This window comes from Podarcis tiliguerta, assembly GCF_965153285.1.
Source record: "Podarcis tiliguerta genome assembly, chromosome: 11".
NCBI lineage: Eukaryota > Metazoa > Chordata > Lepidosauria > Squamata > Lacertidae > Podarcis > Podarcis tiliguerta.
In genome coordinates, this window is record NC_139544.1 from 10,661,479 (window position 1) to 10,676,854 (window position 15,376).

At 42.4% G+C, this 15,376-nt stretch overlaps 1 protein-coding gene across 5 annotated transcripts in view; it reads right to left on the bottom strand.

Moving 5' to 3' along the window:
- CNTNAP4 (contactin associated protein family member 4) overlaps positions 1–15,376 on the bottom strand; it is a 277,455-nt gene that overhangs the window by 89,293 nt on the left and 172,786 nt on the right. For all 5 annotated transcript variants that reach the window (XM_083403660.1, XM_083403659.1, XM_083403662.1 and 2 more), the window contains 5 exons: positions 12,195–12,398; positions 11,870–12,054; positions 9,188–9,331; positions 5,516–5,777; positions 1,799–1,948 (listed from right to left, as the gene is read on the bottom strand). In XM_083403660.1, coding sequence (XP_083259786.1) covers positions 1,799–1,948; positions 5,516–5,777; positions 9,188–9,331; positions 11,870–12,054; positions 12,195–12,398 — 945 coding nt within the window. The remainder of the gene's footprint in view (positions 1–1,798; positions 1,949–5,515; positions 5,778–9,187; positions 9,332–11,869; positions 12,055–12,194; positions 12,399–15,376) is intronic.

A 15,376-nucleotide genomic window follows, 5' to 3' on the forward strand; every position in this document is an offset into this window, starting at 1 on the left:
GGGGACTGTTGCCCATCAAGCAGGAGTGGATGGCATAGAGGAGCAAGCAAGTCAGGAGGCCAGCATGGTACAAATGCAGAGGCAGAAGACCTTTCCCAGTAAGCAGCAGTGACTCAGCTGCTGGGAGGTCAGGTAAACATTACTGTCCCACTACGGCCATATGCTACTGCCATTGAGACCACCTCACACATTGCTTCTCTTCTGGTGCCATCCCTAACCTATCCAGCATTGGTCAACCTAGCCCTGTACTCTCAAGCCACCTCATCAAGCAGCCCAAATACCTCTGCAGCTGAAGAACCCATGGATTAAATCACAGACCTAATGCATGCAAGCATGAATTAAGCCCATCCCCATCCAAAAGAAAGAAGGACAAGAAAGAGACATTGGGCACAACCAAGGCCTCAGCATAGCATATATCCCTACCCTAAAATAAAAAGGTAAAGGTAAAGGGACCGCTCACCATTAGGTCCAGTCATGGCCGACTCTGGGGTTGCGGCACTCATCTCGCTTTACTGGCTGAGGGAGCCGGCGTACAGCTTCCGGGTCATGTGGCCAGCATGACTAAGCCACGTCTGGCAAACCAGAGCAGTGCATGGAAACGCCGTTTACCTTCCCGCCGGAGCAGTACCTATTTATCTACTTGCACTTTGACGTGCTTTTGAACTGCTAGGTTGGCAGGAGCAGGGACCGAGCAATGGGAGCTCACCCCGTCGCGGGGATTCAAACCGCCGACCTTCGGATCGGCAAGTCCTAGGCTCTGTGGTTTAACCCACAGCACCACCCGCATCCCACTCTACCCTAAAATACTTTATGCTAAATTTATAAACTCATGTTCAGTATGCAACCAACAAATTACAATGCTATTATGGACATTTCACAATACGGCGTATAACATTGGAGGGGAGGATGAAGCCTTAGTACCATTTTGAGTATTCTGGTTCTTAAAAAAGGCAACCCAAAAGTTACACCCAGAGGAAATACAGTGAGCTGTGCTTCATTCTCATTTCTTGTTTACAATGCCCAAAGTTGAACATGCACATCTCCTCTCATAGGAGATGTATGTGCAGCAGGTGTGAAGACAATACATGTATTTCCCAAGAACGGAGATTGCACACACATTTTCCAACAAAGAAGATGGATGGGCTCAGATTTTGCTTTCTAAAAAGAAATGGAGTAACAGAGATGAACCTCATAGGCTTGCCTCACTCCATTCTGGTTTAGAACATCTCAAACAACTCCTATAGATGCCGGTGATATTTTCATTCATTATACATGCACATTCTGCTTAGCACAGTATTGACAATATTGTAATATCTTAGGAAAAAGTACTATGGATATTTTTTTGCCCGGTTGCTCATATGGTTTCCCAATAATGTTACTATCAAGTTCAATCCGGGCAATATACAAGCAAGACAATGGGATCAACCCTAATATGACAACAACAACTATTGGGCAGTAAAGCAGTTAATTTGTATTACGTAAAATATAGCAGAAATCTCCTTAAAATGCTTTAAGATTCCATCTCTATCTGACTAATAGCCTGAAGATGCAATCACGATATCCACTAAAGTCAACAACAATTGATAGCTGTTTTCAATTATCCTGTGTAAACCCAGAATTTCAGAAAATACTAATGGCTTGCACGGGAAGTGAAGTTGAACTTGTGTTATTTTAAGGAATAACATGCATGTTGCTTGCCAATATTCTGTAACAAAACACCATTAATGCATTTGCAAAATTCATACCCAAGTCAGCAACCTTTGGCCAGAAACAACAGCAACAACAAAATGCATCTTACCTCCAAAGTAGTAAGTGTCTCCTGAAAAAATCTGTATAGGTATTGATGCATGAGAGGAAGATGTTGACTCATTATCTACTACTAAGCTTACGCGGTTTCTTTTAGCTGACAAAGATACAGAATGCCACTGTCCATTATGTAATTCAGCACCTAAAAGAAAGAAAGCATTTGAAAAAAGATTGCGATCAGCAATGTGGATTGGTGTAACATCTCATGGGGGAATATTAACGCAATATTCTCAATAATCAGAAGCAGATATTTGTAATTTTGAGTCTCATTTACAGCGTGCTTCTTCAGAAGTCCCACTGAAATATATTCAAGTGTGCATGTATCTGTCAAATGTTTTGACTAGCAGTGAACCAAGACAGCAAATTCTAATAGGATGGAAGCAAAGTGTGAAACTGTTCACCAGACTCTGGAGCAAATTAATGCATCCCATTCAATGCATTCACTCATAGAATACTGCAAAATGTATTCCATAGGTTTGCCATTGCCAATGGGAGTACTAGACAACATATGAATAAATTCACCTGCATTGCCTTTGCTTGGTTTAGCTATGCTTGGTTTCAGCTACAAAGCATTCATGATGAAGCATTGTATATAATTCCAACCTCTTTGCCAGGATGTCACGATTAATTGGTAGATGATGCAAACTCACACAAAATTACCATCTTTCTGTTGGAAGACTATGTTGCTTCCACCATTGCAGTTGGCAAAGTCTGGTAAAACTCTAGAGCTTAATGAAAATTCTAACAGCACAGACTTTTGGCCTCCTTAAAACTTCAGAGCCATCATTTAGCTGAAGTTATATTTGTCTTAGTTTCTTGCTTTAAAAGCTCCATCTTTCCAAACATTTGACGGCCAACTCACAAAAGAGGTTGCATAGGGATCATTAGATAAAAACAACCCTTCTGCAACAGAAGGTCTTGGTTTATTGTAAGTTAATCATTCATGAATTAATATGTGCCATTTTCCTCTGTTTTTATGTGGACAAAGAAATCTTTATAAATCTCTGGTAATGAAGTCTCAGAGCTGTGCTCAAAGTAATATGCTCTGATTTAATTATCACATACTGTATGTGTGAAAGCCAGGTCATAAGTCTTTGCCTGTAGGGGGAACAAAACTGTCCAACCATCCATAATTTAATTACTCAATCTCTACTTGCAGACTTGATTTGCTCCAATGAATGTAGCTACAATAAACACTTCAAATGTACAAAGGGGGGAAAGTTCACTGTATGGTTTCATTAGATAACTTTTTGCTGAGGAAAGCAGGAGCCTTATTGAAAGATTTAACATGCTGCAGTTGCCTAAGCAAACATAAACTTACATTTGCAACCGCGCAGGGCTTTTGCCTTAGTCACATTAAAATTAACATAAAGTCTACTTTAATGTAGCACTTTGATTTTTTGTTGTTTGGATTTTCAAGTTGTTGAAGAATATTTTTACAGATTTTGATTTGTGTTTGTAGTTCGGCAGTTTGTCAGAATAGCGTATCAGAAAGCCAGTTGGAAATGACAGCGCATTCCAGAAACCTGTTAAAGAGACGCTGAACTCAGATTGTGTCATTAACATGCATGTAATTGCACTGTGATTTAAACTGCTCTGGAGGAAGTCAGATACATCACAGTAAACTGCACATCAGTGACACTCTTAACGTGGAATTAACATTTTCAGATGGTGAGCTCAGGGAAGCCTGTTAGTCATAAATTGGCACACTCTCTGCATTATTTATTTGAATTGGTTAGCATACATTGAAGCTGATCCTGCTGCTACTAAAATCAATGTCAAAGCCTCCATTCTGGGATGAACGCTCTGTGTAAATCATCAACATGATACTGGATTGCTGCTGGCAACCAGTCAATTATTTCAAATTTTACACTGCTGCTACCGTTCATTATGGAGAGCTGTAAGTAATTGTTGAGATGCAGATCCTGTTTTCTTTTGAAAAGGGGATTTCATCATGCTTTCTATAGGGCACAGATGCTTTAAATAAGAAGAGAAACTTAGATCCAGGCAAGAGCTTAATGACAGACAGGGTGCATGCATTAGGGACTTCTGGTTTTGAGAAGAAATGCCTCATTGATATTTCTAAGACTGAACATCGTTTGTCAAATGTAAGATTGACCTTGCTGGGACCAGACTCTTGCTCAGGCTTGCAGATCTTTCCAGGCACATCTGATTGGAAACAGAATGCTATTGGAAGCAGAGTGCTAGACTACATGTTCCATGCCGGTGTTCCAAACATGAGATCAGTGAATGCACATAGGGCTAGGGCAGGGGCTCCATACTTCCCCTACACTAATTCATCAAAATATTGAAGCCTCTACCTTTGCAGTTATATGAGTGGAGGGCTCTGTCCACACAATAAGAAACCATTGCTACTTATTGTTACCAAACACATTGTCAGAACTCTCTGTGTGTGCAGAGTATGTGTAGCGCTCCATTCAGGTGTTTATACATTTATATCCCATTCTATCCCATCTCAGATTGGGCTACAATTTCACAAACAGCAGCAATAGGTATAACAAAACATATCAGCATAAAAACACAACCCGTCAACAGTAAAATAAATCAGTAGACAAATCGTGATCCAACAGTACCACCAGCTCGTCCCAAATACCCATGTAAAAAGCTAGGTTTAAAAGGAAAGCACCATTATGGGGAAGGGGATAAGCCCGACAAGGACTCATTGGATGTGTGGTCTAGCTGGCTGGATGCAATTTGGGTAGTTCAGCATTCTGCCTTCAGCAGCGGACCAGCAGAAGGGTCTACATTCCATCTAGTGCATTTTATATACTACAGTAAGCACTACAAGAGTATAGACAGTACACCACACTTTCCTTTGTCCAAATATCTTGGTAAGAATTCAAAGTAGTTGGATAATCAGAAGCTTTGACAATAAGTGTGTGTGAAGGCCATGCTTAGGAGTCACTTCAAATCTATGGACTACTTTGGTGAGGTTTGGTGAAGTGGTGAACTGCTGCCACTTCACAACTTTGCTCCTTGTGCTAGCCAGGGCAGAAAGTGGGAGCACATTCCATATCCCAAACTGATCCTTCAGCTCCCAGGGATGTGATGGCAACAGGATCAGCAAAGGATCCAGGAAACCCTGTACTGGTGCAGGTCTGCCGACTCCCAACACCCCAAATGCCCCATTTTTTAGAGTTCTGTTTGAGTGGGTATGTTGTGTCTCTCCTTGGCAATGGGGCTCCCCACTGCTGGTGGAAGACTGGGCAAAGGGACACTTTCAACTCACTTTATCCTCCCCATCATGGTTGATTTGGGGTTTGGGTTGTTCTGCCCATCCACTCTGAAAGGGCTCCTCCACCTGCAGATTTCATCAACTTCTGCCAAAAGGAGGAGAGCTATAGCCATGTTTAGATTTCCCATTAGAATGGATGGGGAACCCATAGCTTTGTTTTACATAGGGCAGAACAGAACACAAATTCAAGATTGGAGCAGACAGCTCAGAGCACAGAAACGGATTGGATTAGTTTTTTAAAACACATATGCAAGATGAATCTTGGGTCAGTGTAGCATTTATAGAACACTCTGTGTGAGGGGGGAAAGAGAAAAAGGAAGGTGTGTAAAAACACACACACACACACACACACAAACCAACCACAAAAACAATGACATCAGCTATATTGGACCTCTGGAAAGTGACACTTCAGTGTAATCACATCACAATTATTTTTCACCTGCTTTCTGTTACCTGCACTGATGTCACTCTGTGTCTTTCCTGGTTTATAGATACTCAGTTTAACCTTCCCATCACTCAGATACACGAGGAGGCCACCTGAAGTCTGATATAGTTTACTTGACAGTAAGAGCCCTTCGTTGTTCCAGGTCCGAAACTGAAAACTGATCGAAATTTCATCATGCCCTGATGTGCCGGGCAATGCGAGATAACTATTGGGGTTTAAAAAAGTGACTGGAATAATTGGGGGCTCCGAACAGGCGAAAGATATGTTGCCCTAGAAATAAATGAAAGAAACAAAATATTGGGTAAATGCATAGACAAACAAGTTTTCAATGCCTCTGTCTATCAATAATTAGATATGAAGTGATAAAATCTGAATCTAGCTGGTTGTTTCATTGCAGGATACAGATGGAATAATGCAAAGCAACAGCTCCAAACCTGGCAATGACAACCATTACAATGTCTCAGTCAATGGTTTTGCAGGCAAACCCAGGACAAATATAGGGCTGATTTGAAGAAGATGGAAGCTGTTGTGTAAGTGCTTTCAGGGTGAAATAGATAGTCTCTGAGCATATTATTAGAAGACTCACAGGTTCTTTGCATCAGCTGGTGGTTTCATGTGGAAATTCCATGTGTGGCAAGCACCAAATAAAACACAGGCCTGCCCTACTTTTTGCCTGTTGGTGATAGTGAGGAGTCCTGGGATTAACTAGGATGCTGTTGCTGTCTCCAGAAGTGGAAAGAGCTGCAGCTAAATGATTTGCATTCCAGCTCACAGACTAAAGCCATATCTGCACTATACAATGAAAGCCCTACAGTATCGCTTAAAACTGCCATGGTATCAGCCAAAGAACTCTGGAAACTGTAGCTAGTTAGAGATTCTGAGTGTTGTTAGGAGACCCCTATTCCCCTCAGAGAGCTACAATATTCATAACAGTTTAACCATCAGTACCTGTTCCCAGGGAATTATGGGGATTATGGTTCTCTGAGTGGGCTAGGGATTTTCCTAACAACTCTCAGCCCCCTTAACAAGCCAATTCCCAAGATTATTTGGCTGAAGCCATGACTGTTAAAGCAGCATTGTAGTGCTTTAAATATATAATGCAGATGGGGCCTGAGATAAGAGGGCCCTTGAAATGCAGACCCTTGGGGGGCAAACATGAAGGTGGTACCCTATTTGATTTTGTGTTCTGGGATATACTGTATTTTTCGCTCTATAAGACACACCAGACCACAAGACGCACCTAGTTTTTGGAGGAGGAAAACAAGAAAAAAAATATTCTGAATCTCAGAAGCCAGAACAGCAAGAGGGATTGCTGCGCAGTGAAATCAGCAATCCCCCTTGCTGTTCTGGCTTCTGAAATAGCTGCGCAGTCTGCATTCGCTCCATAAGACGCACACACATTTCCCCTTACTGTTTAGGAGGGGGGAAGTGAGTCTTATAGAGCAAAAAATACGGTATTTTCTGGTGGGAGAAAGTGAGTTAGCACCTTTCAAAATGTTAAAGACAATGCATGAAACACCAGCAAGAGGAGGCAATTTTCAGTACAGTAGTACCTCAGGTTAAGAACTTAATTCGTTCTGGAGGTCCGTTCTTAACCTGAAACTGTTCTTAACCTGAAGCACCACTTTAGTTAAGGGGGCCTCCCGCTGCCTCCGTGCCGCCGCTGCGCAATTTCTGTTCTTATCCTGAAGCAAAGTTCTTAACCCGAGGTACTATTTCTGAGTTAGCGAAGACCTGAAGCATCTGTAACCTGAAGCGTCTGTAACCCGAGGTACCACTGTAGTTTCCACATAGACACAATTGAAGGAGCCCTAGAGTCTTGTTGATGTGAATAATAGACTGGCACAGAAGAAGGTATATTTTGCCTCTCTTGTACTTTGCAGATAACAACAACATATAATAGTTCTCATGGGGGTGGGGGCAGGGCACATAGATCCACATCTGCAGAAAGGGATTCTAAATAAATGAGGAACTATTATCAGAGAAAGTACTGAAAACAATAAAGCTTATTAAGACTGGGTTTTTAGCTGTTCATTGTAACCACAGCCAACATGATCCAGACACAATCCAACCCCAAAGTTCCAGCTAACTCCTTAATCCTCATTTCCAGCTGTAATCAAGCGGCAACTCCTTGTCCTCTTTTCTATGCCAAACATATTCCTCTGCTTTCCTTTGGACCACAACAGCAAGGCCAAGAAACAGATCTTGTCATCCGGGCAGCCCAGGACCTTCATACAAACTGCCCAGTCTTTCGCCCCAGGGAGGTCTCTTCAGTGCTGCTAACACAGTGGTTTGACTTCACCCCTGGAGAAACATTCCATTGTCTCTCAAGACTGATGGGTGTCAACAACAACAAGGTCAACACAAAACAAGACACACCATTAGCGATTACATTACTCTTGTCTCCATCCCGTATTTATGTTACTTTGGAATGGTGGAAGAACTGGATCAGTTTCCACCATTTGTTCCATGCCCTCCTCTCCTTGCAGTTCCTACATACAGAGAGTCAATAATGCCAGCTTCTCCATCGTGATTTACAGCTTAATCCATAACCCAATTAAAAGAGGGTACTTAAATGTAAGCCACTTTCATGCAAATGGAGGTAATGGAGCACAGTTGTCTTGGCTTGGAACCCAATATATGTTAAGAAGGTTCATGGCAGGAAAGTTCCCTGAGCCTTCCTCTCTGTAGCCCTACGCCAAAGCCTATCTGGGGTGTTGGGTCCACAATGGGAGATGAAGTGTAGAGGGCTTCTGAGGGAGTGCAATCAGCTGAAGTCATATTTTCTTCCTAAAATCATTTAACTTAAAGAAGTTCGCAGAAATGACCTCCTCCTTCTCCCAGCAACCCAAGAAACCCTATCCCATCCTACGTTGTTCAGAAGGGCCTCCTGATCTGCAGGATACTTGAAATGCAGTCAAACCAACAATTCATGTCTTGCTAGAAAGGCAAATGACAGGAGATCACAGAGTTTTCTTGTAAACTTCCTAGAGAGAACCCTGTGAGAGACACCCCCACTGTGCCCTGACAGCGGGAGCACATAGCTATATATTCTCCTATCTGCCTGGGCACACCATATTCATATCTTTCCATCTCTTTCCACTCTATCAGCAATGTGACAACATCTACAGACTCTGACCTCCAAGCTCAAACTACATTTTAAGCTAGACCTAAGCAAGTCTTTGAAACTGAATTACCATTTTAAGCCTGCCTGAACAAAGCTGCTGTATCTGTTACTCTTCAACAAGTATTCTGAGCGAGTAAATGCTTTTTTTTACCTTTTACAATACTATTTTGTTTGTGCCTTGAAGCATCCTGGATTACTTAAACTGAAATGCTAAAACTAGCTAATCTAAGCTTCCCTTTTAAGCTGCAAAGGGATAGCCGTCTGCTGAACTCTCAAACATGCAGAAGGAAGGATAATATCTAAGAAATGTATCCTCTCCTAACATCTGTTCACATCGCAACATGATCCAGAGAAAAATTTGGAGGAGTACAAGTGGCTGAATGGTGAAGGATGCAATAGGAAACTTTCCTGCTATGAACTTTCTTAAATTAAATCATCTTAGGGCTTGCACCCTTACATAAAGCGAGCCAACTGATTTGTGGTTTGCAGCCTTAGACTGCGACTGGAACATTGTTATGCAAGTCAAGGTGCTCCCCAACCCAACTTTTCTTACCATAATGTTGATTTGAGGTTTATGTCTCTTGGCCAAATCAATAATGTTCACACCATTGTAATAAAGATTTTCAAAACACCCATGAAAGTTTTTCCATGGTAACAGCCCTGATTTTCCAGGTACTGGAATCCCGCCAAAGCTGAGCTTAGAAAGAGAAGAAAAATCAATAATCGTATTAAGCAATTTTCTGACAATCTGCTTGCAACGTTTATGATAAAAAATGTTAACAATGGCACAGCAGTAGCTCCATATTGGTCAATTGAGAATCAATCTTTTTTTTTCATTATTATTTCTTTTCAATTGTCAAATGCATTAACTTAAAATATAGGTTAAGAAACACAGCTCAGAAATAACACAAAAAGTAAGAGGCCAAAGAAATACCTTTTAAATAAATGTGCTTTTATTTTCTGACAATGCTAGTTTTATTCAATCATTTCAATAAAAAAGTGCCTTTCTTTGGAAGTTAACATTTATATAACAGCACAGTGCAATCTGACAAATCTTTACTTAGATGTGAAGTCCCACCATGTTCAGTGGGGTTACTCTTAAGTAAGGATGCACTATTCATACGTAATTCCGTTTATATAAATGTCTTCTCAATCTTTATTTTTTCCACATTACTTAATACTTTTTAAAATGATAAAAATATATTTATATTATTATCATATATTATTATACTTATTTAACTTACAGTATCAGTCTTTCATGTGACCATGGCAACTACTTACCTGAAATCTATCTGAAATGTTCAAATTAATAATACAGCATAAGCACACATTTAAACAAATATATTTACTGTTATTTCTTATGTTAGCTACACATTGAAAGCCTGTTCACTATGCTGCGTGCACTAAGTTTCGCACACTGAGCTCTCAAAGTAATGGACTCTCTCATATAGTTTAACTATAAGGGAATAGTTTTGGGTGTGGCAAGGAAGCTGTCCAGTGCTAAAAGGTGGGGGGGGGGAGTGGGCAAATGCCACTTTAGCACCAAAGCTCCCATACTCCTTGTTTGATAGGATCCAGAATAAGCGCAGCAATGCCCCAGTGCAAGGGGAAACTGACTCTCTCTCACAAGGACCCAACCTCACCTTGCTTTCAGCCAGAGATGGGGAACCTGTGGACTCCCAGATCTTGGATTCCAATTGCCGCCATTCCCAGCCAATATGGGCAATTGTCAGGGATGACGAAAGGGTAGAACCTGCTGTAGAATCACCACTTTGGTGAGCTACAGTGCTTCTTTAAACTGCTGATTCATTGAGCAGCACAGTATCTCTATGGTTTACCAGCAGGTAGGGAAAGGGATGACTGGCAAATGAAACTACCAAAGCTTCTGGTTTATCTGAAGTGTACACCACACTGATGTGCAAGATGCAATCTATTATACCCACCTAAACCTGCCTTTTATGAACTGTTGTGTTTTATGGTTACCAGATTTTTTTCAATGAATCCGGGGACACTTTTATTTATTTTTTTGAAGCTGAGTAGCAACAGGGAGTCAGTAGTGGGGATGGTGAGGCAAAAGACCCTGGGCCCAAGCACACATGCATATTGTTTAAAGGTGCAAAGCCCTTCTTTTGCACCCTGTGAAACATAAATGCATAGTTTTTTTTTAAAAAAACTGGGCAATGTTGTGCTGCACATCCGTGACTCCCAAGCCTTCCCCGATCTCCTTTCCGCTTTGTTTTGACAGATCAGGGGAGGCTCGGGAGTCACAGGTGGGCAGCCGTTGCCCAGGAGGGGCTAGCCTGGTAGTGCAGTTGGCTCTGGCTGGCTTCAGGAGCTGCTCGCTGCCGTGGCGCAGGAAAAATGGCGGGCGCCATGACAGCAAGCAGTGACCTGAAGCCAGCCAGAGCCAACTGCACTAACAAGCTGGCTCCGGGCTGCTGAGGCTGCCGCTGCCACGTTTCCTGGGGACAGATTTGCAAATCTGGGGGCATTCCGGGGACGGAATTTGTCCAGGGACAGATTTGCAAATCCCGGGACTGTCCCCATGAACCGGGGACGTCTGGTAATCCTATTGTCTCTGCTCTCTGTTCACATCCCCAGCGGCAGAGCCTGGGGCGGCACACATGCCCTGCGCCCAGGGATGGGACCAGCCACCTGCAGGGGCAGGGCCGGCCAAGGCAGGACACTCCGTGGGGCCTCTGAGAAGTCTGCCTGCCTCCTCCCACTCAGCCGCCCTACAGCTGAGGGGGAGGTGGCGGGCGGACCGCTTGGTGCAGGGCGGAGCCTGCGGGCGCTCAAGCCACCGTGTCACTCCCAGGAGAGACGTGTGGCTCGGGCATGCTGCAGACCCCGTGGTGAGTGCCGACCGGGATTTTGTCACCCCCCTCAGTGGTGACACCCGGGGTGAGCCGCCCCTACTGCACCCCCTTCCTCCACCCCTTCACATCCCCTGTCCTGCATGGCAAAGCTGTACCACCTAAGTGGCAGGATGTCCCCTAGTAGAGTGTAAACATTACAATTACAAAAGGAACATTTGGGCATTTACATCAAAGCAGAAAAGTCAAGGGTTGGCACACATGTAAGCAAAGCATTAGCGAAAGTCTTTAATTTCAAGCTTCGACAAGAGCCTGAATGCTGAAACACTTCCTTAAGCAGCTCACCATCTCCTTCTGTTTCATAATTGCATTTACATAACAAAATAATAAGTCTAATAAATGAAAGATAGTTTTCACACCTCATAATCAAGGTCCAAATAATTGAATTCTCCCTTTGCATGAAAATGGTGAGTGTGTTTATCAACTGTAAAGTTCACTTGATTATTGAAATGTTCAATGAGGACTGAATGCCAATGCTGATCATCCAATAGGCTACCCAGAGTGATATTAACCTGGGCATCAGCAGAATATATTTTAGCATCACCTTCAAGAGGAGAAAAACAAATTGTTAGGTCTGTTGGAAGAAACAACGAAGACAGTGAACTTATATATATATAGTTAGTTAGTTAGTTTAAAATAAGCATATTACTAAGTAGGTGTGCAGTATGAATTTGCACTTGATACCTATGTTGATGAGCAAGGAAAGCTTTCCGTTAACTAATGCCAAGGTGATGTGATCTCCATTCTGTCCTTCTCTGTGTAACAGAATCCCATCTCTTTGTATCGTTTTGAACTGCAGAGAAATTATGTCTTTCAGTGCTGTGGTGGATTTGGGGTTAAATCTGTAGAGCAGGAAACTCTTCCCATCAAAATCTGCCACATCAGACCCTAAGAATAACACAAACAAAGCAGTAAAAAAATTAATTATATCGAAAATGTACAATCTACTCCTTGAGTGGGAATTGAAAAATGAAGTAATAAAAGAAACAACGATAAAGTGGTCACATGATCTAGGCAAGACAATACATTTAGATAGATGGGGAAAATTATGGAGTGTTGACATAAATTTCACAGCTTGTTATTTGATCAGAGAAAATATAATGAAAATGTTGATACCTCACCCCAGTAAAATTGGCAAAGATCTATAAAAAATATTCAAACCTTTGTTGGAGATGTAAAGCAGAGGTAGGAACATTGCACCATATGTGGTGGGGGTGTAAAGTGATTATACAATTTTGGACCAAGATACAGAAGAGTTGAAAAGAATATTTAAGAGCACAATTCTCAAAAAGCCAGAAGCATATCTGTTAGGCTTAATAACCAATGATATCCCCAAAGTTAAAAAGAATATATTCTTCTATGTGACAGCAGCAGCTAGATTATTAGTGGCAAAAAAAAAAAAAAAAAAATGGAAAACAGGACAGGAAAAATACCAGAATTATCAGAATGGAGAATTAAGATCTGGGAATTTATGAAGATGGCAAAATTAACGGCATCAATTAGGCTGCCCCAAGCAAAAAATTAAGAGAGAGTGGTAGTGTGTAGAGATATATATGAAAAAATATGGATATGGAAATTAAGTTTAACATAAACGTAAAAGGAAAGACTCGCAAGGATACAAGATGATATTATAAAGGATACAACTATTAAGTATAAATAACTGCTAACACAACAAGAAACAATAATACAAATGCCAATAAGATCTCACATGGGTAAGGGGAAGTCGGGTGGGGGGGAGGGAAGTAGAGGGTGGTATTTGGAAATTAATTGAGAATGTGATATAAAAGTAAAATGATTGTGTTTGTAATTTGAATTATTTTGAATGATTGTGGTTGTAAGTTTTTTTTCTAGTTTTTACTTCTTTTTCTGTCAGAAAAACTTTAATTTAAAAAAAATAAAAAGAGAATAACACAAATAATGGGTTTATGATGGGTTGCAAAAGAAGAGAAACTGTCACCCCCCCCACTTGTGTGATAATCATTTAGCAAGTACGAGAAATCCCAAGCCATTCTATAAGCATCATATACAAGCCAGAGTTCTGTTCCTGTATCTTGCAGCATGGTTCTTTGTAGAACAGAGGAGAAATGTGAAGGAACAAAGCTCTGGGATTTTATTTTTTATTTTTCCCAGAGCTGGAGCAACGGCATCAGCTGGTGAGACCCCAGGTAAGTGACAGACCTCACAGCAGAATGATGTGATAATGAGATGCCCAAGTGTTTGTGTTGTTTGTGACAGATTAGAAAGCGTTTTCTCCTTCATGGAGAGCACGTGTTGGACACTCCAAAGTTGGGGGCGGGCTAATTGTTCGTTGGCCACTGATGCGATTGGGGCTTCCCTTGTTGTTGGGAAGAAGTTAATGTTGCCATTTGTTGATTGACAGCCAGAAATGCTAAAACTCCTTGCACGAGGCTAGGGCTTCCTCTTTTCGACCGTGCATCGGATTGCCTGTCCCCCCTCCCTATATTTAGGGTTGTTCGCTTTGACCTTGCTATGCCTGTCATGGGGTCGTCTGCTTTGGAGCGGGGGTCTGGTAGGAATTTTGTCCATCTGGCTGATTGGCTGGGGCCATTTGGTTTTTGCCTACTGCGTAGCAAATCGTCACAACTTGTAAGGTTCACGGGTAGGCATTGGTTTATGGTTTGGTTGGTTGAGGGGCATGGATTGGCTGTGCCTGCCCCTCTAATGCTGTTGCTGCAAGGGATTCCGTTAAAGGAATTGGGAGCTAACTATTGCTTGTCCACTCTGTCAAGGGGGCTCGGGCCATAGCAATGAGTTCCTGGTTGCATTTGGGGTGAGGGCAGGTTCCCTGCTCCATGTAACCCCCAAGTGTATTCCCCTATTCCGACTTTCGCATCGTGCGGAATGTCAGTCTGTCCCCCATGGTGGGGGCAGATAGTCGCAACCAATGCCTAAGCAACCGCTCACAAATTTGTATTTCAATAAAGTTGTGGCCAAAATTATGCCAAAAATCTTAAACAAAAAATTCTGTGTGATGTGTGAGTTATTGGGGTGGCCCTGGGGACCTCGACACACAACAGAGGAAGTCAGAGGATGGGGGAAAATCAAGCAGAGGAACCTACGGAGCTACCTAATGCCAAGTCAGATCATTGATTCATCTTGCCTAGCATGTTCAACACTATCTGGCAGTGGCTCTGAGGCATTTCAGGTAGGAATCCTTCCCAACTCTACTGGAGACATGAGGGATTCAACCTAAGACATTTTGCATGCAGGACCTGTGCTGTACCAATGAGGTACAGTGGTACCTCGGGTTAAGAACTTAATTCGTTCTGGAGGTCTGTTCTTAACCTGAAACTGTTCTTAACCTGAGGTACCACTTTAGTTAATGGGGCCTCCCACTGCCGCCGCGCTGCCGCCGCGCTGCTGCTGCGCAATTTCTGTTCTCATCCTAAAGCAAAGTTCTTAACCCAAGGTACCACTATATACCAGGGGTCAGCAAACTTTTTCAGCAGGGAGGCAGTCCACTGTCCCTCAGACCTTGTGGGGGGCTGGACTGTATTTTGAGGGGGTGAATGAATTCCTATGCCCCACGAATAACCCAGAGATGCAGTTTAAATAAAAGCACACATTCTACTAATGCAAAAACACACTGATTCCCGGACTGTCCGCGGGCCAGATTTAGAAGGCGATTGGGTTGGATCCGGCCCCTGGGCCTTAGTTTGCCTACCCATGCCCTATACTTTCAATTTCTTCAATGGGGTTCATATTTCACACCAGCAGTTTAAATTGATGACACCTCTTCTCAGAGAGTCTTTGCATCCAGTCAAAGTGAATGTGCAATCAGAAGCAAGCATTTCAGAAGGTATCACTATACAACTGGGAATAACAAAGGGGGTGGGGGAAGGTAA